Source organism: Leopardus geoffroyi, chromosome A3 (genome assembly GCF_018350155.1).
Source record: "Leopardus geoffroyi isolate Oge1 chromosome A3, O.geoffroyi_Oge1_pat1.0, whole genome shotgun sequence".
NCBI lineage: Eukaryota > Metazoa > Chordata > Mammalia > Carnivora > Felidae > Leopardus > Leopardus geoffroyi.
Window position 1 is genome coordinate 65,261,982 of NC_059336.1, and position 23,030 is coordinate 65,285,011.

General features: G+C 36.4%; 1 protein-coding gene across 9 annotated transcripts in view; it reads right to left on the bottom strand.

Annotated features, from left to right (window-relative positions):
- Window positions 1–23,030, bottom strand: part of SRBD1 (S1 RNA binding domain 1) — a 228,274-nt gene that overhangs the window by 165,216 nt on the left and 40,028 nt on the right. For all 9 annotated transcript variants that reach the window (XR_006703435.1, XM_045445920.1, XM_045445922.1 and 6 more), the window contains 5 exons: window positions 16,483–16,586; window positions 11,652–11,759; window positions 6,635–6,792; window positions 3,158–3,248; window positions 2,313–2,420 (listed from right to left, as the gene is read on the bottom strand). Coding sequence is in view for 8 of the 9 variants with exons in the window: in XM_045445920.1 (XP_045301876.1) it covers window positions 2,313–2,420; window positions 3,158–3,248; window positions 6,635–6,792; window positions 11,652–11,759; window positions 16,483–16,586 (569 nt within the window). In the remaining variant the exon portion in view is untranslated. The remainder of the gene's footprint in view (window positions 1–2,312; window positions 2,421–3,157; window positions 3,249–6,634; window positions 6,793–11,651; window positions 11,760–16,482; window positions 16,587–23,030) is intronic.

The window sequence follows — 23,030 nt, forward strand, 5'->3', positions numbered from 1 at the left end:
AAGAAATCTACTACTATAATTCAGCATAATGATAGACCAAAAGAGGAAAAAACACACACAATTACAGCAGAATTCTAAAGAAGCATAAACGTTCTTTCTTGATTTTTAAAACAATAAAAAAGGAATCAGTATTTTTCAACATGCATGAAAAAAAAAGATTTCCTTTAAGTGATTTTTGAGAAATATACAAAAGTCAGTATTAGACTTGAGGGAGGTGCTAGAAGCATTCTCATAAAAGTAAAGGAAGGAAAAAAAAGGGTCTAATATCATTACTAATATTTAATAGTTTTTCAAAGATATTGCATAGCACCATTAAACAAGAGCAGAAAATCAAAAGGTATAGAACTTGAAAGGGAATTCATCATCTTTTGCAAATGATATGACCATTTACCTAGAAATCCAAGAGAATCAACTAAAAAACTAATTATAAACAATGAAAGAATTCTGTGCTATGGCTAGGGACAAAATTAACATAAAAAATGGTATTCTTTTATACAGAGATAAAGTAATGTAGTAAAATAATTCTTAATAGATACACAAAAGGAGATAAATACAAAAGAAAGTTTTAATATTTAATATACAAGATAATTATGAAGAAAACTTCAAAGTGTTACTGAAAGCAAAACTACTCCCCATTTTAAAGATGAAGTGAAGTGAAGTGAAGCTCAGAGAGGCACAGGAAGTCTTCCTAACTTGCCTGGCCAGTAAATGGTGACAAAAAAGATGGACCTAGATTTGTTGGACTCCAAAATTCATCTTTTCCACGCAAGATATTGCTGAAAGTTCAGTCAATGGATACTCCATAAGCAAAACCAGAAAAATTCAAGAAACCTTCACTATTTAATATTTTCAATGATTTGAAAGTTCTATTTATTTAAAAAAATTTTTTTTTATGTTCATTTACTTTTGAGCCAGAGACAAACAGCATGAGTGGGGGAGGGGAAGAGAATGAGGGAGACACAGAATCTGAAGCAGGCTGCAGGCTCTGAGCTGTCAGCACAGAGCCCAACACAGGGCTCGAACCCACGAACTGTGAGATAGTGATCTGAGCCGAAGTCAGACACTTAACCAACTGAGCCACCCAGGTGCCCTGAAAGTTCTATTTATAAGCACTTAAAATGTACCCAAGATATTTTTATGAAAGTAACATGAACAAGTTACAGAAAAATCAGAGAAGCTGCCTGAAATAAACTGAATTAGCTCTATCAGGTCCTTGTATTAGGTTCTCAAAAGGACTAGATGTATATGCACACTTCCCAGGGTAGGGAAGATCCCCAGTATTCCCCACACTACCCTGAACAAGAAGAGGGAGACGGAAAAAAGCTGAGGTAGACATTTCAATCTGGTCCTTTCCTTAACCATGGCCCTGTGGTACCTACAGTTTGTCCCTGACTTCCTAATCCCCTTCGGTTACTCTGCATTTGTTTTCCTGACATCTTAATTACATTCTTGGCACATGGAACGCTATACTAAATACGAGGCCCCCCCTCTTTTGGCCTATTTCCATGGATCCTAGAATTCTTCTCATGCTAGGTTTTGTTTGTTGGTCCTGTCAGTCACATACTCATCAGTTGTGACTTATAGTTAGTTATGATATTTCTCAAACAGCAGTGGAAAATGGTGCTCGTGCACTCTTCCCTAGATATCAGGTATAGTAATTCTCTTCTCTTGTAGAATTAAACTCTTAAGAACTTAATATTCTACTGTAGTTTGGAAAAGATAAGCATGGCTACCTGAGGTACAAAGGGAAAGTAAGAAAACAATGGTGAACGAAAGTACAACTATTATAGTTCCAGGGGCAGGACTGGAGAAATGGGTGATGCGAATCCAAAGCTATTCAGAAGTTAACTAGATAACTATATGAAATGAAAGCCTGTGATGAAGACACAAATAAAGGAATATCAGAAGTGCTCTGAATGTATAATACTTACCTTGGCTCTTAGTTCTGAAAACTAACAATTTATAGGCATCAGAACTTTGGGAGAAAAAAGCTAAGTTATCCACTTAGTACAGTATCCTATGTACCAGTTAGTAGTTAATTAGAGCCCTCATGCAAGGTACAGCCTGGAAAACCCCATGAAAACAGGTAAGTCCTATATTGCTATTCCTGTGAGAGTTTTCAGGATACTGAACTCAAATTTCTCTGAGAGACAGACACTTTACATTGTCCTGCAAAGCTCTCGTGAACAGCAAGACATGGTCTACAGGAAAAAAGAGGTATATCATAAAAAGAGAAGAGGGAACTCAGCACAGAAGGAACTACAGAAGTTCCCCTGTCCCTCAAAGAAAACAAACATTCCTAACATCCTTACCAGTAAACAACATCCAGTGGTGCAAAGTAATTTTTCATTATCAGGTCAGCAAAGTAAGCTTCTGTTTCCCGGCAGGCAGTTCCATTTCCAATCACCACCGTGCTGCAGCTTCAAGGGATAAACAAGATGAGAAATGGAATGAGCTCAAGGCATGCTTCTAAATCAATCAGGAGAAAACGTACAGAATGCACAAATACTATCATACGATGATCTTACTCTCTCCATTGTATCACAAGGGAGACACAGACTTAGGTAGAATTAAGGGCAATGCCGCTGCATTTGCTATGGGAGGCAGTGGACAAATATTTCACTGTGACACAATTAAGAACAATCAGCTTACTTCCCATCTAGAAGGAACCAAATTTAGACATGGATAAGAAACTCTGGTACATTCTACGCCATAATGAAGACGTCATGCCTGAACTATGTGATATATTGTCAAGTAATCTCTGAAGCTTCAAACTACTATCATATCCATTCAAATCCTCAAGTCCATGAAAAAGAATGGAAGAGGAAAGAAGGAAAGAAGGCAGGAAGAACAGACGGACAGGAAGTGAGAGAGAGAGAGAGAAGGAGACAGAGGAAGCCCAAATAAAAGAAGTTAATGCTCACTTTTGCTCATATTACCACCTTGGTTTAGTGAAGGCGGCAGAGGAAGGGAGCAGTGTCCCTCCTGAGTCTCCAAATGTAGAGTTCTCCAGCAATTTGTCCCAGCATTGTTTTACATGGTTCCTTCTCTCTCACCAAGGCACTTCCCTTAATCCCTCCCTCCAAATTAGGAGCGTCAAAGGTATCTCTGATTGGCTGAGACAGTGAAGTACTCAAAATGTTACTTATTTTCATACTTGAAATTCAGCAAAAGCCTCTTTATTTTCTCTGCCTCTCGGAAGCCTTGTCCACAATGCAAGTAAACCACATCAGTATGAAGTATCTGACCTTAGAAAAAATGAAAATAAGAAGCCAGTTTGTAACAAATTACAAAACATAACACACAGATGATCTGATTAAGCAATCTGAACCAAAAAAGAGAACTGCTTTGTCTTTTAAAATGCAGCATGAATCATTCATATTCACTAAACTGAATTCTCCCGAAGTACTCTAAAATTTTCTTACCTCCAAAGTTACAAGGACACTACTTTGCTATTTATTATTATTAACAAAATCATTAGATTAAATGTCATGATGCCTAAAAGAGAAATGGTTTTTAACAACACCTAATATCAAGCTAACATTTACTGAATATTAACTATGTGCCAGGCAATGTTGTGATACTATTCTATTTCTTCTTTTGGGTTACAGATATGTGAATTTCTTTACCTTGTATAATTCTTTCAGCTGCATATTTTTGACTTGTGTGCTTCTCTATATTATATTTCAGTGAAAAATATATTTGATGGTAACGACCTCAAGAACAGAAATAATGAACTAAGTGACCAATTTAGAATGTTATGAAAAAAACAACAAAATCTCAAAGAAAGCAGAAGGAAAGCAATGATAAAGTTAAAAACAGAAATTAATGAAACAGAAAAAAATATATATAATAGAGGGGATTGGTGAAGTTTAAAGTTAAAAATCACTTGAGAAAAACACATACTTTTAGCAATACCTATCAAGAGAAAGAAAGAAGACACAAATAACTTAAAAAAAAAAGTTAGATACAAATAAGTCATATTAGTAATGAGAAGAGGATATTACTGGAGCTTCAGCACACATTAAAAAGATACAGAGACTATGATAATCAACTTCATGTTAATTCAGATTAAATGATGCAACGGATAAATTCTTGGAAATGTCTTACCAAAACAGATTGAAAATATATACATACATATATACGTGTGGGAGTGTATATGGTATTTTTAAAAAGTTATCTTACAAGCAGTACAAATAATATCATGTCCAAACACAAATACATATGTTACCTCAACAGATGCAGGAAAAAACACTAATAAAATATACTTCCCATTTACTGTAAAAATGTACACCATAAAAAAAAACAGACCAAGTAGAACTGCAAAATCAAAAACCCATGACTATATCTATAACAAAGCATCTCCAGAAAACCAAAGGATGATCAATTGGGAATAACATAACTATCAAGGCCGACATGTATGGGCATTTCTGTGGGAGCAAGAAGAAAGAAGCAATGAAGTATCTCATGGACCAAAAATATCAAAAAGCACTTCCCTGGGAAAAAAGACCTTTGCACACTCTTAATTTATAGGTCAGTATAAAGGTTGCCCATTGAGTTCAGGCAGGATTGGAAAACCCTGCTCTCTATGAACTCTTGAAACAAACAAGAAGAATATGCTTTTCAAGACAAAAACCCCAACTGAGGACAAACTGTTGAGAATCATATCCACACTGAGCAAGGCAAGGATAAAAGGGGCAAAGGAAAAGGGAGTGAAAGTCCCAGTGAAAGGGAGGAAAGCATTGGGAAAACAGACTCTAGAAAGTAGAAGACCATCTCTTTATTCATATAGATACAGAGGAGCTTTTCCCCCACAATAATTTTGGGGAAAAAAATAAGTGATAGTTCTAGAGATATACTGTTAGAAAACCTTTCCTGGTGTTCTATCCTAAAAGTTGGAGAAAATGAATTTTATATAAAACTGACCAACAGAAAAGGATCACAATTAAATGCCATATAGAATGATTATTTTTTAAAAACAGGAAATTAAAAAGAGGACACAGAAAGATGTGTCCACAAAACAGAGAAAAATGGTAACCTAATATAGAAGAATGATCTACAAAAAAAAAAAAATCATAAAAAAAAGAATAACATAAATCAGAATTAAAAAACCCCAGAGGGGCGCCTGGGTGGCGCAGTCGGTTAAGCGTCCGACTTCAGCCAGGTCACGATCTCGCGGTCCGTGAGTTCGAGCCCCGCGTCGGGCTCTGGGCTGATGGCTCAGAGCCTGGAGCCTGTTTCCGATTCTGTGTCTCCCTCTCTCTCTGCCCCTCCCCCGTTCATGCTCTGTCTCTCTCTGTCCCAAAAATAAATAAACGTTAAAAAAAATTAAATTAAAAAAAAAAAAAGTGAATTAGCATAAAAGAAAAAGTTATTTTAGAAAGAAAAAACAAAACCAAAAGAAACACAAGAATAAATATAACAGGATATAATAATGTCCTTTTATATATATATGACATGTAATCTATAATAGCATATAATAATATAAATAAATAAGAGAACCATAAGGTATAAGAAAAATATAAAAGTTAAAAAAATTTAAAGTGAAGAAGTTCACTATAGAACTGAAATGAATTTTTGTAAGCACCAAATGAAAATGCCAAAACTTAAAAACATAGAAATTTAAATAACGAACTCAATAGATAGCTTTAATTGCAGATCAGACATACAATAAAACATAATTAATATAAAGACAAACAATAGAAAATAGAAGAATGAAAAACAGAAGAAGTTGAAAGATCTAATATGCATGTAGCTGGAATCCCAGAAAGAAATGCAAAAAGCTCTACAAGCCCCAAGCCAAATTCATGCAAAAAACCCGGCAAAAAACAAAACACACACACACACACACACACAACTAAGCACATCATAAGAAAATCTCTGAAAACCACAAAGAAAATCTTAGCAGTCAGAGGAAAAAAAATAGCATTACCTTCAAAGGAGCAATAATAAGATTTTTGGTTGATTTTTCATTCTCAACAAAAAGTATAGTAGCCAGAGGTGGGAAAAAACACTAACGAAAAATGAAATGACACCTTTAAAGTACTGAAAGTAACACCAATCCCGAATTCTATACCCAGCAAAAATATCCTTCAAAAAACAAGGGCAAATCAGAAACATTTTAGACAAAAACTGACACAATTTGTCACCAGCTGACCCCACACTAAATTTAACAAGTTAGAGTGTCAGGCAGAAAGAAAATGATCTCAAATAATAACACAGAAATGCAGTAAGAAATAAAGAGCAATAGAAAAAGTAGAGAGTAAGGGAAAAAATGCTGGGCAAAACAAAAATTTCTGGCATTAAAATATATACAGAGTTAAAATGCATCATATATAAATACACTACAATAAACAGAAGTTGCTAGAGGATAGTTATTAAAGCTTGAGCCTAGTTAATCCTCAATATCTCCACTGTGACATAGGAAAGGTCATAAATGATAGTAATATGTTGAGACTTTTGGTCACCAAAGAAGGCAAATATGAAGTTTGATTTTCTAGTTTCCATATATGTGAGACAACCATTTTCTAAGCCTCAAAAATTAACATAATTTCCAAACCCTCACAACATATACCATGTAAAAGTTATGACCAGCCAACCAACTTTTATTTGAAAAGCTGAAAGATGTGCTTACTGGTAGGAGAAATTATAGCCAATTTGCAACCATGTTTGTAACCAGGATCCACCCCCATCAGGGTGCGCCCTGGAACAGGACTTGTTAAAAGGAGCTGACGAAGGTTCCGTCCAAACATCATTACTGATTCCTTCTCTGCATCTGATGTTAGTTTGGCCCTTTAGAAACCGAAAAATAAAAGGAAAAAGAACGGATTTAGTTTTTCATTCACCCAAAGTCTCTTCCTGAAAAAGAACAAAATTCATTCCACTTATTCTTCACAGGAATACTTATTGTAACAAAATAAAGGAGGGGCACCTGGGTAGCTCAGTCAGTTAAGTGACAGACTCTTGATTTAGGTTCAGGTCATGATGTCAGGATCATGGGATCAAGCCCCATGTCAGGCTCTGCGCTAAGCATGGAACCTGCTTAAGATTCTCTCTTCCTCCCTCTGTCCCTCCTCTGCTCCTCCTCTCTCTCTCAAAAAAAAAAAAAAAAAAAAAAAAAGAATAAATAAAAAATAAAGGAAAAAACATCATATATAAAATTATACTATGAGTCAATTTTTGCTAACTGCAGTAATACATGGAACCACAAATAATTCTGAAGCAAATCTGAGGAGTTTGTCATACCTATATTCCTTCTCTATCTGCTCTATGCAAAAATCTCTACCTATAAATATCTGTGTATGTGAGAGAAATAGAGCATATAAAGACTTGGACATCACATAGAATGTCAAGTTAAAGCTTACCAGCTGATTAAAAATACAAACACAAAATTAGTTTTTGTTTTAATTTTTTTGTAACATTTCTTTATTTTTAGAAAGAGAGAGACAGAGTGTGAGCAAAGGAGAAAGAGAGGAGAAACAGAACTTGAAGCAGGCTCCAGGGTTTGAACTGTCAGCACAAAGTCCGAAGCAGGGCTCGAACTCACAAACTGCAAGATCATAATCTGAATCAAAGTTGGACGCTTAACTGACTGGGCCACCCAGGTGCCCCACAAACACAAAATTAGTGGTAAATTATCAAATCCTAAGTAATCTCTTCTATCAACACTTAAACTTTTACACTTTTATCTGTACAAATCTGAGTATCTAATCATTCAATTCCATTCCCCACATTGAGTCCCCACCCTGTCATTCTCACAGAGATGTGACATGATCAAGGATACCAGTAAGCAGTCCAGAATCTTGCCTCATGTACATAACTTCCCAGCTTACTCCAAAGAAGTTAGTAAGAGTCTAATTTTAAAACTTTTTCTAGGATAAAATATATATGTCCACGATGGACTTAAAGTCCACTGGAAACTAAGTTCTCAACACCATTCATCTTAACAAAAGCCCTGAACATTATCATGTCCTGAAATTCTTAATGAATTTTGTAATAAGACATAACAAGCATGTCTTCGCCACTAGACTAGGTTAAGAAATTCATGCCACGGCCACAAGAAAAGAGTACAAAAGCCAATCAAAGTGCATTTCATATCAGTGCTGAGGTACAATTATTTACATATCCAAAGACACACACAGCTGCCTGGGTGGCTTAGTCGGTTAAGTGTCCGACTTCAGCTCAGGTCAAGATCTCATGGTTTGTGGGTTCAAGCGCTGTGTCAGGCTCTGTACTGACAACTCAGAGCCTGGAGCCCACTCTGGATTCTGTGTCTCCCTTTCTCTCTGCCCCTTCCCCACTGGTGCACTGTGTCTGTCTGTCTCTCTCTCTCTCTCAAAAATGAATAAACATTAAAAAATGAAAAAAACATTTGAAGACACAGCTAACTAATTTCTGCTTTTCTGTCTTGAGTCTTTTTTTTTTTTTTTTTTTTTTTTAGAGACAGAAAGAGAAAGAGCACATGCACATTTGTGTGTGAGTGGGGGAGGGCAGGAGAGACAGGGAGGTGTTTTTTTTTAATTTTTTTCAATGTTTATTTATTTTTGAAGGAGAGAGAGAGACAGAGCATGAGCAGAGGAGGAGCAGAGACAGAGGGAGACACAGAATCTGAAGCAGGCTCTAGGCTCTGAGCTGTCAGCACAGAGCCTGACATGAGGCTTGAACTCACACAACAGTGAGATCATGACCTGAGCCAAAGTCAGCCACTTAACCAACTGAGCCACCCAGGCACCCCTTGAGAGAGAGAGAATCCTAGGCAGGCTCCAAGCCCAGCAAGGAGCCCAATGTGGGGCTCAATCTCACCACTGTGATATCAGGACCTGTGCCAAAATCAAGAGTCAGATGCTGAACCACCTGAGCCACCCAGGTGCCCCTAAACTGGAGAACTTTCTCAGGTGAATTAAGAATACTAATAGAAAAAAAAAAAAAAAAAAAAAAAAACAACAACTAATAGAGTAATAAGAAAACAAAGGTAGAGACAGTGGATGGAAGACATAGAGGAAATGTTCCAGGCAATGGAAAACCAAGTAATTTCATATGCTAAGGTAAAAAGAAATACCAAGATATAAGTCAAAACAAAATCCAACCACAAAGGGTTAGGCATGTTCTTCTGAAGAGCCTGGATTTAATCCTAGAGACAAAGAAGAGCCATTGAAGAATTTTAAGTAGAAGAGCATGAAATAATCAGATGAGAGTTTTAGGATGGCAAAGTGAAATGTGTTATTGCAAAACAAAGACAGAGATCATCTATGACCCTAGAAGAGTAATCCAGACAACTAATTATGATGTCCTGAACTAAAACCGTAACCACAGAGAATAAGAGGAGGCGAAATTCAAGGTATGATAAAGGATGGATGGGAGAATAGACAGCACTTGGTAACTGACAATGTAGGATTGATTAAAGAGATAGGTGTGAAAAATGACACATGGATGAATCATCTTGATATTTGCAGAAATAAGAAATCCAAAGTAGACTGCCATATATATATATATATATATATATATATATATATAGTCAACTGAACTGAATGTATATGTTCATGATTATCTCTAGGTAGTGAAATTTTGTGAGCTTTCTTCTTTATGTTTTACTAATTCTTTCAATTTTTCTACATTAGGACAAATTTCTTTTTTTTTAATTTTTTTTTTTTTCAACGTTTATTTATTTTTGGGACAGAGAGAGACAGAGCATGAACGGGGGAGGGGCAGAGAGAGAGGGAGACACAGAATCGGAAACAGGCTCCAGGCTCTGAGCCATCAGCCCAGAGCCCGACGCGGGGCTCGAACTCACGGACCGCGAGATCGTGACCTGGCTGAAGTCGGACGCTTAACCGACTGCGCCACCCAGGCGCCCCAGGACAAATTTCTTTTTAATTAGAGAATCAAGTTAATTTTCTTTAAAGAAAAATCAACTGGGAGTTTTCTCCCTCAATTGCTCTTCAGGTAATTACAAGTATTTCTATCAAGAGACACATCTGCAGACAATGTCTGCAAACCAACTTACAGACTAAAATAAGATACGTATTTTTTTTAACCACAGCCATTTTAGAAAAAGAGAAGAAAAGTGGTCTTGCTTGCCCACTGCTAATATAAGTCAAAGAAGGGTTATACATTAACACACCCACACCCAAATGGCTTACATTAAATCTCAGTGAAATCATTCCATAGGCAGTGAAGCTACTCAAATCAAATGTATGCAAAAATGTCAAAAGCACTACTGGACATTTCATGCAATATGAAAAAACAAGATAAAGAAAAAATATATAAAAGGAAATAAAATTTTGAATAAAGTAATTTTCTCTTTTTCCTTCACTATAAACAAAATCCCTTATTTTAAAATTTTATGCCTAGCACTCAAAAGCAAGAGATGGTACCTCACACAGACTTGAAATGAAATAGGATTCAAACCGAAACAATATTGTTAAGGGACAACTGAGCTATGAAGGATGAATCAAGAAAATGCATGACTTTGATAAAAAGAAGCTGGTTAAAAAAGCTGTGTGTCTTTTTCAATAGTACCTCCTCAAACCCCGCTCTTTAATGTTTGTTTATTTTTGAGACAATGTGAGAGACAGAGTGCAAGCAGCAGAGGAGCAGACAGAGGGAGACACAGAATCTGAGGCGGGCTCCAGGCTCCGAGCTGTCAGCCCAGAGCCCGATGCGGGGCTCGAACTCACAAACCATGAGATCATGACCTGAGCCGAAGTCGGACGCTTAACCAACTGAGCCATTCAAGCACCCCTCCTCAAACCCTGCTCATAACACCTCCAAAGTCAATGGCCAAGTCCAGTAAAAGAAAAACAGCCAAACATTATAAAGGTTGCTATCAATTCTAGTGAGCTTGAAGAGATGGCTAGAAATCTACTCTCAAGTAATCCTTGCTGAAACCCATAAAAGAGAATGAAGAAAAGTCTAAAGCACATAGGAAGGAATATAGAAGGGAATGGCGGGTTTGAAGACTGACTACAAAGGCAAGAGAGAAGCAGGAAAGAGGGTTTTGCCTCCCACAACTTCTTTCCGTCTCCTCCCCGACAAAAACTCACAATCTGCACCTTAGCTCTTGCGCAGTTCTTTGTAACTCTTAGTCCTTCTGCTAGTCCACTTAGATGGTCACTTTAATCATCTCCTCTAATATTCACTCATCATTGCTGATAATATTCACCCAAATAACTCCCAGTTGGGAGTTAAAAACGTATATATTAGCCTTCTCTCTTCACAGTAAGAAATGCATCATGTGCTCCATGGATTTCCTTATGGTGTCTTTGGTTCTCTTATCTCCAAAAACCGCTTCCAACTAAATTCTTCATTAACTTCTTGGTTTATTATTCCCAAGTCAAATCTCTCATCAATAAAACCATTTGCCTGTCTTGGCTGTCGAAGTGCAAAACTGGTATTGTAAGACTGGAAGGGGTATACATTAAGTGGTCAAGATTTGAAAAGTATGTTGTAACTAAGAGTTACGTTTTGTGATCTATGCATGTGACTGCCTCTACAGATTGAAATCGAGACTTAACTATAATTACTTTGTGATTCTGACTCAGTTCTTTGGACTGTTTAGTGGATCAACAAATATTTACTTCATGCTTTAATGGTAATGTATGTATTACCATACATAATAATAAATGGTATATAAAATTAAATAAGATGCATACCTGAACTCTCTACAGAGGAGAGGATAAATAAGGCGTTTAAAAGAATCATCCAGTGAACTGTGTAAGATCTTCATTAACTCCGGCCTTGCAAAGCCACGTGGTCTCCACCTGCAAAAAAGAAAAGCCTACACTAAAACTGAGGTAACAATAACAAGACCATGAAAGGGCTCCTGGAAGAGGGGAGAGGAAGTGGAACAGAAGAGGGGGAAAACTTTATCGAAGCCAAAGTAACATAATCTGTGAGGAAAGACTGTGATGTCTGGAAATTATTACTATGACATCTGGAGTTCTTATTTTTAAAAACCTGGTAACCACAGCCATACATAAAACTTAAAGGAGGAAAAAACTTTCTTATTCTGGGAAGAGTCTCCCGAAGCATTATTAATAATGGTGAAAATATTAAGATATAAAAAAGTCACCAGAAAAAAAAAAGTCACCAGAAAATGACTAATGCACTGCTGTGAACTGAATTATGTCCCCTAAAATTAATATATTGAAGTTCTAACCCCCAGTGAGATGTTATATGGAGATAGGGCCTTTGGGAGATAATTAGGTTTAAATACAGTCGTGAGAGTAAGGGCCCTCATGATGGCATTAGTGCCTTGAAAGAAAAGATATCAGAGAGCCTGCCCTCTCTCCATCCCTCTCTCTCCCAGTCAGGTGAGGCCACAGTGAGAAGGCAGCAGTCTACAAGCCGAGAAGAGGGTTCTCACCAGAAACCAAATCAGCCTGCACCTTGACTTTACAGTGTCCGGAACTGGGAGAAAATAAATTTCTGTTCTTTAAGCCACCTAGTCTATGGTATTTTGTTATGGCATCAAAGCTAAGACAAACATGTATCCTCTTTGCCCATTTCTTTATCTCTTCCTGAGAGAGTAGACTGAGCAAAGGACAAACTCTGTTTTAACTCTTGCCTCTTGCTTCTTGCCATTCCTGAGTAGAACTCACTCTACTCCTCAGGCTGTAGTGCTCTACCATGCAGTGTATCTGCACACATGCTGATGGATATAAATGTCAGAGAATCAAATGTTGGTGGACACTGGATAGAGGACAATAAGAAAAAAGTATAAGCTAAAAAGGACAGATTCAGCCTTACCCCTTCTGTGTTTCCATCCATCTAGAGTATCTCTGCCCTTGCCCTTCAATGACTCTTAAATATAAACCACTAATAAATATTTACTTTATAAATAATAATAAAATAAACCATTAATATACCTTAGGGACACTGTCATCTCCCTTACTTATCTCAGGTAGGAAATTAACTAAACTCCAGTGAATAAACATTCAAGAATCAATTATATAGTATACCAAAGATTTCATAATAACTAATTGAATCCCTTCCATAGAAGATTATTATCTGAGTAGCATATAGTTTTGTTTTTTAATTTAAATGAAAGTGCTTTCAGGACATACATCTTTCCACACAAATCTCTGTAACTCTCTACTGTCACCTTTATCTGAGGGCATGAGGGGTAGGGAGGAGTAGGATATGAATTGGATACACATAATTAATATTAAAATTAATATTATTATTACTGTTATTATTAATTTGGAGAGCCCAATGTCAAGAAAGATGTCCCAGAAGAAGCATCTGAGATGGGTTTTGAAAAAATTAACTGTGCTTTATCAAACAAGACCCAGAAAGAAAAGCATACTGGTAAGAAACCATAGCATATGAAAAAGCACAGAGGCATGAAAGCACATGATGAGTCTAAGTGACTACAAGTAGATTAGTACTGCTAGAGCATAACTGCCAGGAGCAGGTGGGGGGGGGTGGGTAGGGGGGGCTAGAAAACATGGCAGAGCTCAGATCACTAAGCGTCTTACACATCATGCTATGGAGCTTGGCAAGTTAGGAGAGAACACAGTCCTGGGTCATGAGACAATAAGATAGGAAGACAGTCCTTAGAGGCAGAAAGGCCCTAAAGGAGAGATTTTTTTAGATGTATGTACCTGATATCTGCTGGGGGTCATTCCCTTTAAGGCCAAACCAAGGTTTCCCCATTGCTAGTAGGAAGAAACCAGAAATCCTTAACATTGCCTATCTGATCCTTCTGGAAGCCTTAACAGTCTTCCTTAAACCTTATCTCTTGCCCCCACATCTACTCTGGTTTCCTTCCAAATAATTCCCTATACTGAGCCAGAGTGATCTTAAAATGCAAACTGATCATTATGATAATCCTCTGTTTAAACCTTTTATTGGCTTTCCATTACCCTTAAGATAAAGAAGAACAAAATCCTTCCCTGTCTAGAAAGCTAGGTATGATCGATCCGGCCCAGGCCTACAAGTCAATTGTCATTTCATGTTGCTTTTTGTTCCTCTCCTTCTGTCTCTGACCTACATATGCATGCAACCCAGACTCCATTAGGGTTCCCTGTTACAGACTCATGAAACACTGCAGTTCTCCTTTATAACCTCAGCATACCCTTAACCATTTGTCAGGATCTTCTCCATTAAACTATATTGTCACCAAGGACAAACAGCGTATTTATCTGTAGCATAAGGCTACAGGTGGATCCCCAGCATCTAGCATATAACCTGAATGGATGAATACATGAGAGAGGTGGAAGGTGAAAGAAGAAGAGGCATAGAGAATAAACAAAACAGAAGAGGATGAAGAAGGAAAGATTTGAGTAAGCATCTCCAGTCATTCAAATGTGTTTTAAAAAAAGAAAACAATTCCCTGAGAATGTTTCTTTGGTTCCCAGAGAAATAATTTAGCTAGCTCTTGTTTTGGGTCTTTACTTCCCATAGAAGTGTTTCTTCAATTATCTATATACAGAGAAGCTTCTAGAATGTAACTGAAACATATCACTATACCATAGTAAAGTATTATAGTATAGGTTAAATAATATTACCAATTATTCAATTGAGGAAGAATTGAATAAAATAAAATAAAATATAGATGAACCAAGAAAAACCATTTAAATCACTGTAAGGAAACCACTCCTTAACATCTACTCAGTATGAAGATAATAGGCTAAAACCATAACTAATACTTCCTTAACTGATACTGAGTATTATGAATATTCATAGGAAAATAAGATAGGTGTTGTCCCCTATTTATAAAAGATATTTCTAAAAAGGAAATATGCACAATAATCCCACTACTTTGTAATAACAGATACCACTGAAGGCTACACAATTAAATGGACTATCATTTACTTCTCTCAAATATGTGAAAAAGGTATTACTTATCATTTAGACAATAATGAAACTGAGAAAGAAATAACATGCTCACAGTCACAAGGGTAAGAAGTAATATAACTGGAATTCAAACTCAGATATATTTGCTTCTTAGAATTTTGGGTTTTTTTGTTTTGTTTTTAAATGTTTACTTATTTACATTTTAGAGAGAGAGAGCCGAGCGGGAGAGGGGCAGAGAAAGAGGGATAGAGAGAATCCCAATCCACACCATCAGCACAGACCCCGATGCGGGGCTCAATCCCACGAACCATGAGACTGTGACCTGAGCCAAAATCAGGAGTCAGATGCTTAACAACTGAGCCACCCAGGGGCCTCAAGATTTTGTTCTTTCTATGCAACTATCTCAGAGTTTCATCATATTTTAAATTAAAATTATCTAATTTCTTCACACTACTGTTTAAATCTATGATTTCTTTTAGGTATTTACTTCCTTTTTATTTTTAATGAAATTTATTTGTTTACAAAGAAAATAAACATTCACTAAAAAAACACCTACAAAATCCATAGGAGAGTATACAACAGAAAATTAAAATCTCACACCAGAGCTATGGAATAGATCATTTGTATTTTTCCAAAAAATGTTCTTATACACATTTTTTGCCATTAATGAAACCATACTATAAATACTAATTATAAGCTGTCTTTTTAAGCCAGTAAGACATGTTTGTATCTCAAGTTCAGCTCTATCTCAACTTTTCAAGATGGCTGCACAGAATTCCATGTATGGCTATAACATAATTAGCTTACACAATTTACCTACTGAGTAACATTGAGATAGACATTTCACTTCATGAGTCCTTGGTTAGCATTATTTGGTCATTAAGCAAGTTAATCCTTCATGGAACTGGTTTTTGGCAAAGCGGCTTCCAATGAACTGATGAAAGTACTATGTTGGATGAGAGAGCTAATTTCTAAAGTACACAGTACTGGTTCCTCTCAAAGAAAAATTCATCCAAGTCTTCAAATAGCTTTCCCAGCAATCTCCCTAACTTAAGGTTACACAGAACTACATATCCTAACTGCCAGGCAATCTTCTTGACCTTTGTATCAGTTTTCTCACTCGCAAAACGGCAGCTACAAATCTGCTCTACCAACGAACCAGATTAAGGATCAAATACACTCCAAAAAGGGAAAACTAAAAGTTAGAAGTTCTATACAAACATATGCTGCAATTTTAAAAGGTTCTGTTAACAAATGAAAAAGATAATAAAAAGTTACATAAGCTTAGACATTTCTCTGAAATTTCCAATAAATTTAATGTTAACTGCAATCATCTTTACTGTGCAAAATATTTTAGGTAAACTGCATATACAGCTTTAGAGATTTATATTATAATATCTGACAAATTATATTTTTGTTTCAATTATCCTTAATGATCAAAACATTTCAGATCTGTCATATACAGCATGTTTTTGTTAATTTAGCTTTTCATAAGAGAAAACACTCTTATTATAAGATTCCAACAGTACAAAAAAGTACTAAGTAAAAATCCCTCTCCCTAGAGATAAGTAATATGAATAATTTATTTAAATACTCAATACATCCTGTTTCCTATTTAAACATACACAACATTTATATTTATTTTAGAAAAGAAAGAAATTCTTTAAAAATCTATAAACAGACCTGTTTTGGATGCACCACCTACAGAATTCATTCTTCACGCCATCAGAAATGTTGACCTTAACAGTCAGTATCTTCAAATTTTCCCCACGGTTAATTGCCAGGATCTGAATGCAAACATATATGGCAAAGACTGATGATCCACAAAATATATAAATGGTCAATTTAATCAGTCAACATTTGTGAAATAAAAGAGCAGTTATCCAGTCTAGAGCTATATGAATTTTTCACTCATTTCTTTACCAAAATGTATTTAAAAATAATCACTTCTTTATATTTAAAGAAAAAACTATTTTAATAAAATACTGGTATAAAGCCTATGACATTCACAGAAAGAGACTTTGGTGATCTAAGAATCTCATTTCAGATTTGATTAATTGAAAATTTTTGATCATCTGGAGTTAAAAAATATATTTTTCACATTTGTGAAAATTTATGGCTGAGATTTACAAACATGCAAATTCCCATGTGGAATAGTAACTACTAACTGTCACCATTTATTTAGCATTTACTAATTGTCAAGTCCATCTAAGCACTTTAAATACTTACCTCATTTAATTTTCAAAGCCACCAGTGAGGTATGTAGTTTCTTCATTTTACATAATCATTTTTCTAAGACTACTCTGTCCCAAATAACAAAGATTACAAATGAAGGAAAAATTTAAATTCAGTTCAAGCTATCTCTTAATGAATATATTAAAAGAGTAATTGTCTTAAAATATATTAAAAACACTCCTTTAAAGAAGAGCAAATAGGGGCACCTGGGTGGCTCAGTAGGTTGAGCATCCAACTTCGGCTCAGGTCATGATCTCATGGTTCATGAGTTCAAGCCCCATATCAGGCTCTGTGCTGACAGCTCAGAGCCTGGAGCCTGTTTCAGACTCTGTGTCTCCCTCTCTCTCTGCCCCTCCCTGCTCATGCTGTCTCTCTCAAAAATAAACATTAAAAAATTAAAAAAAAAAATAAAGAAGAGCAAACAAACCTAAAGCAAGTAGAAGAAAGGAAATAATATAGAGGGAAAATAAAAAGAGAACAGAAAAATAATAGAAAATAATGTTAGCAAAACCAAAAGTTGGTTCTCTGAAAATGTCACAAAATTAACAAACCTTTTATTAGACCAAGAAAAAAGGGAGGAAGCGTTCCAATTACCAAAATCAAAAATAAGAGGGGCCATTACTATTGAAATTAGAGAAATAAAAAAGATCATAACAGAATACTATGAACAACTGCACGTCAAATTACATCACATAAATAAAATGAAAAAAATTCTTTAAAAGACAGACTGCCAAACAGTAAAATAAAAACAGAAAATCCAAAAAGATCTAAATTAACTAAAGAAGACTGAATTAGTAATTTAAAATTTTCCCACAAGAAAATGTCCAGGCCCAAATAGCTTCACCACAGAATTTGACCAAACATTTAAAGAATACCAATTCTTCACAAACCCTTCCAAATTATACCATAGAAAACTTCCCAACTCTATTTACCCTGATACCCAAACCAGACAAGAACATTGCAAGAAAAAAATTAAGATCATTATCTCTTATGAATATAGACATGAAAATACTCAATAAAAAAGTAGTAAACCAAATTCATAAATATATAAAAAGGATTACACACCAGGATCAAAAGGGATTTATTCCAGGAATGCAAAGTTGCTTTAACACCCAAAAATCAACTAGCATAATACATGATACCCATAAAATAAAAAACAAAAATTACACAATTATCTTCTTACATAATATATGCAAAAAGAATATCTGACAAAATTCCAGCTTTGTTCATGATAAAAACACTCTACAAATTAGAAATAGAAGGCAACTTCTTCAATGCTATAAAAATCACATACAAAAACTCCACAGATAACATCATATTTAATGGTGAAAGACTGGATGCCTTCCCTCTAAGATTACAAGGGTCTACTCTTGCCACTTGTATTTTCAACATTGTACTGGAGGTTCTAGCCAGAGTAATTAGGCAAGAAAAAGAAAAAGAAGACACCTAAGTTGAAAAGAAAGAAATATATCTATTTGCAGATAATATGATCTTATATATGGAAAACCCTAAGGGATTCACCATAAAGCTATCAGAACTAAAAAAGAGTTCAGCAGGATTTCAGGATAATCACTTTCTACACACTAGCAGTAAGCATTCTGAAAGTATTTTTTTTTAATTCCATTTACCATAGCAACAAAAGGAATAAAATACTTAGGAATAAATTTAACAAAGGACATGCAAAACGTAAACTCTGAGAACTACAAAACATTGTTAAAAGAAATTGAAGAAATGGAAAAACATCCCATGTTCATGAACCAGAGGCTTAATATTGCTAAGATGGCAATACTCCCCAAATTGATTTACAGATTCAATGCACACCTATCAAATTCCAGCTAGCTTCTCTCCAGAAACTGACAAACTAATTCTACAATTCATATAGAACTTCAAGCAACCCAGAGTCAATCTTGAAAAAGAAGAACAAAGTTGGAGGACTCCCACCTTCTGATTTCAAAACTTATTACAAAGCTAGCAGTAATTACAACTGTGTGGGACAGGCATAAGGATAGATACATAGCTTAGTAGAATAAAATTAAAAGAGTTTAGAAATAAATACATATGCCCAGAATTAACTGATTTTCAACAAGGATGCCAAGACAGTTCATTGGGGAAAATACTGTCTTTTCAACAAGTGACGCCCAGACACCTGAATAGCTACGTTCAAAAGAATGAAGCTACAGGGGTACGGTATTTGACTGCAAAAAAAATGAAGCTGGTTGCCTTCCTCACATCATACACAAAAATTGTTCAAAAGTGACCTTAGACCTTAACATAAGAACTAAAACTATAAAACTCTTAGAAGAAAATATAAGAGAAAATCCTTGTGACCATGAATTAGGTAAGGTTTTAGATATAATACTACATGAACAATCACTAAAGGAAAAAAGTAAATAGACTGGACTTCAATAACATTATACCTCAAAGGATACAATTAAGAAAGTGAAAAGAGGGGCGCCTGGGTGGCCAGTCAGTTAAGCGTCCAACTTCGGCTCAGGTCATGATCTCGCGGTTCGTGGGCTAGGGCCCCACGTGGGGCTCTGTGCTGACACTCAGAGCCTGGAGCCTATTTCGGATTCTGTGTCTCCCTCTCCCTGCCCCTCCCCACTCATGCTGTCTCTCTCAAAAATAAATAAACATTAAAAAATTAAAAATAAAAAAGAAAGTGAAAAGAGAACACATAACATGGAAGAAAAGTTTTGCAAATCAGTTATCACATAAAAGAGTTAGATCTAGAACATATAAATAATACTTACAACAAGAGCAAAGACCATGTCACCTCTACACTCCAAGTAGGAACTGATATAAAATAAGTGTTCAGGAAAAATTTGTAGGATAATCTCCATGTTACCTTACACCAAAAAAACACCTTTTCAAATCTGTATCATCATAAGTTACAAAAATTAACAGCTGTTAGGATGAGAAATATCCCACAAAAAGTAATGTACTCTAATCTTTTCATTATCCTCTCTTTTAACAGTAAAATACAGATGGAAGAAAAAACTCAATTTTAAAAATGTTTATAGTGGGGCGCCTGGGTGGCGCAGTCGGTTGGGCGTCCGACTTCAGCCAGGTCACGATCTCGCGGTCCGTGAGTTCGAGCCCCGCGTCGGGCTCTGGGCTGATGGCTCAGAGCCTGGAGCCTGTTTCCGATTCTGTGTCTCCCTCTCTCTCTGCCCCTCCCCTGTTCATGCTCTGTTTCTCTCTGTCCCAAAAATAAATAAACGTTGAAAAAAAAAAAAAAATTTAAAAAATGTTTATAGTGAGCACTTCCAAGTTTGGAGAAACTGGCAATCTCTTGATTCCAAATCTCCCCCTCATCTTCCTATAAGACCTTAATAAAGAGGGACACTTGACTGGCTCAGTCAGTTAAATACCCAACTCTTGATTTTAGCTCAGGTCATCATCTCACCGTGGTGAGATAGAGCCCTGCGTCAGGTTCTGCTTGGAATTCTCTCTCTCCCTCTCTCCTTCTCTCCCTGATCCTCCCCCACTCACATGCAATCACTCTCTCTCAAAATAAATACATAACTTTTTAAAAATAAAATAAGGAGCGCCTGGGTGGCTCAGTCAGTTAAGCGTCCAGCTTCACTCAGGTCATGATCTTGTGGTTTGTGAGTTTGAGTCCCATGTCAGGCTCTGTGCTGACAGCTCAGAGCCTGGAACCTGCTTTGGATTCTGTGTCTCCCTCTCTCTCTGTCCTTCCCTTGCTCGCGCTCTGTCACTCTCTCTCTCTCTCTCTGTCTCAAAGATAAATAAAAATTAAAAATAAATAAATAAAATAAAATAAAACCTTAATAAAGAAAATAAAATAACATAGGACCTACATCTATGGCATTTCTAGGAACCAGAACTAGATTGCCATCTGATTTCTCTAAAACAACATACAAAGCAAGACAACAGCAAAGCAAGACATTTAAGAAAGTTAAAGGAAGAAAGTGAAAACAAAAAATATACTGATCCAAGCTGTCCATGTATCAAGCCCATAGGAAACAATTGTGAATGTGTTAGAACTCAGAAAATACTGTTCATATATACCATCCTTGAAAACTACAGAAGAGTAGTGGTCAGTAAACTATGGTCCATGGGACAAATCCAGATGAACACCTGTTTTCATAAATAGAATTTTATTAAAACACAACCATGCTCACTCGTTTGTGTATTATCTATGACTGTTTTCATGCTGCAATGACAGCTGTGTAATTGCCGGAAAACCCACCTGGCTCAGAAAATCTAAAACATTTATTCTCTGGTCCTTTACAGAAAAACTTTGCCAACTCTCTATTTGACTAGAGAATAAGCTTCACCCAAAAGAGGACTGGAAAGTTTTGGCAAAAGGACTAAGGCCAGGCATTTCATATAACTGTAGGGCTAAGATTAAAATGGAATCAATATCCATTAAGAAAATACAGGTTGCGGGGAGCCTGGGTGGCTCAGTTGGTTGAGTGTCTGACTTCGGCTCAGGTCATGATCTCGCAGTTTGTGAACTCAAACCCTACATCAGGCTCCCTGCGTCAGTGCAGAGTCTGTCTCAGATCCTCTGTCTCCCTCTCTCTCTCTCTGTCCCTCCTTCTCTCTTGCTCAACAATAAATAAACATTAAAAAATTTTTTAAAAAGAAAGAAAATACAGGTTGCAATCCTGATACCAATGTAGACTTTAAGCTAAAAACCATTAAATGAGGTAAAGAAGAACACTTTATAATGTTAAAGCCACATTCTGGTTTTGGAATAGAGCAAGGGGACTACATATCACACTTTAAAGATGCTGTTACATAAGACATCACTAACATGGTAGAGTAGGGAACTCCAAAAGTCCACCCTACTACAACAGTAATAAGCTGGCAAAAACTGTCAGAATCAACTTTTTCAGAACTCTGGACCCTAGTAAAAAGCTTATAACAACCAGAGGAACACTTAAAGAAACAAGAAGCCACAGAATCTTGGTAAAAGAGCACTTTGAACTTACCATTTGCTCTCCTCCGCTCTGTAGATGAGCAGCGGCCATGAAGATAACAGCCTCATTCCTAGGGCAGGTTGCTAGGGCCAGAGGGAGCGACATGGATCATATTCTCAAAAATTTGCGATCTTGTGTTTTGACCTGTTTGATGGCTCCCTGAAGGACAGACTCAAGGGCTGGACTTTGTTTTGCCTCAGAGCTTCGCCAGGACAGAAGCCATTTCCTGAGTGGCATTTGTTAGAAGTATTTAAAGGCAAATAATTGTGCCACAGTGTTGAGGGGTGAGGGCTAACAGTAGATGTAGGGATTACAGTCAGGGCCACTAACAAACGTCAAAAAAACCTCAATGAAAAAGAGGCTTGAAAATTAGATACTAAAGGGGAAAGAGTCTTTGTAAAGTTCCTGCATAGACTAGAGAATCCGGGAGTCTGCGTGCATGCTTGGGACAAGACACACACTCTGAAAAGACCTTAAGCTTTCACCTTTGACAGACCTTTGGGCTCCATGCAAACAGGAAATGAAAGCTAAGGCAGAGATGTAAACAGCCTTTCTAGGCCAATGTTGAAGGACTACCCACACACAGCCAATCTGCAAGAACAGGGGAGAGTTTGTTTTTTGTTCTGGCTCCGGGCATTAAGAAAACCTCTGTCAAATAACTAGCTGTCCACAAAGCTAATGGAAGAAATGTCAGTGGTCACACATGACAAAGATGAATACAGATGTTTCAAAAATAATTCAGAAGGCACTAAACAAAAAAAAATCAACAAACCTCCCCACCAAAGGTAGCAGCAACATATACCAAGGATGGGGGTGGGGGGAAGATCTGATTTTCAGTGTTGGCAATGTATAACACTCAGAATGTCAAGTTTTTAACATAAAACCACAAGGCATACAAAGAAACAGTAAAGTATGACCCATTTACAGGAGAAAAAAAAGAAACTGACAGAAACTATCCTTGAAGAAGCTCAGACATTAGTCTTAATTAGACCACTGTTTTAAATATGCTCCAAGTTCAAGGAAATCATGGACAGACACCTAAAG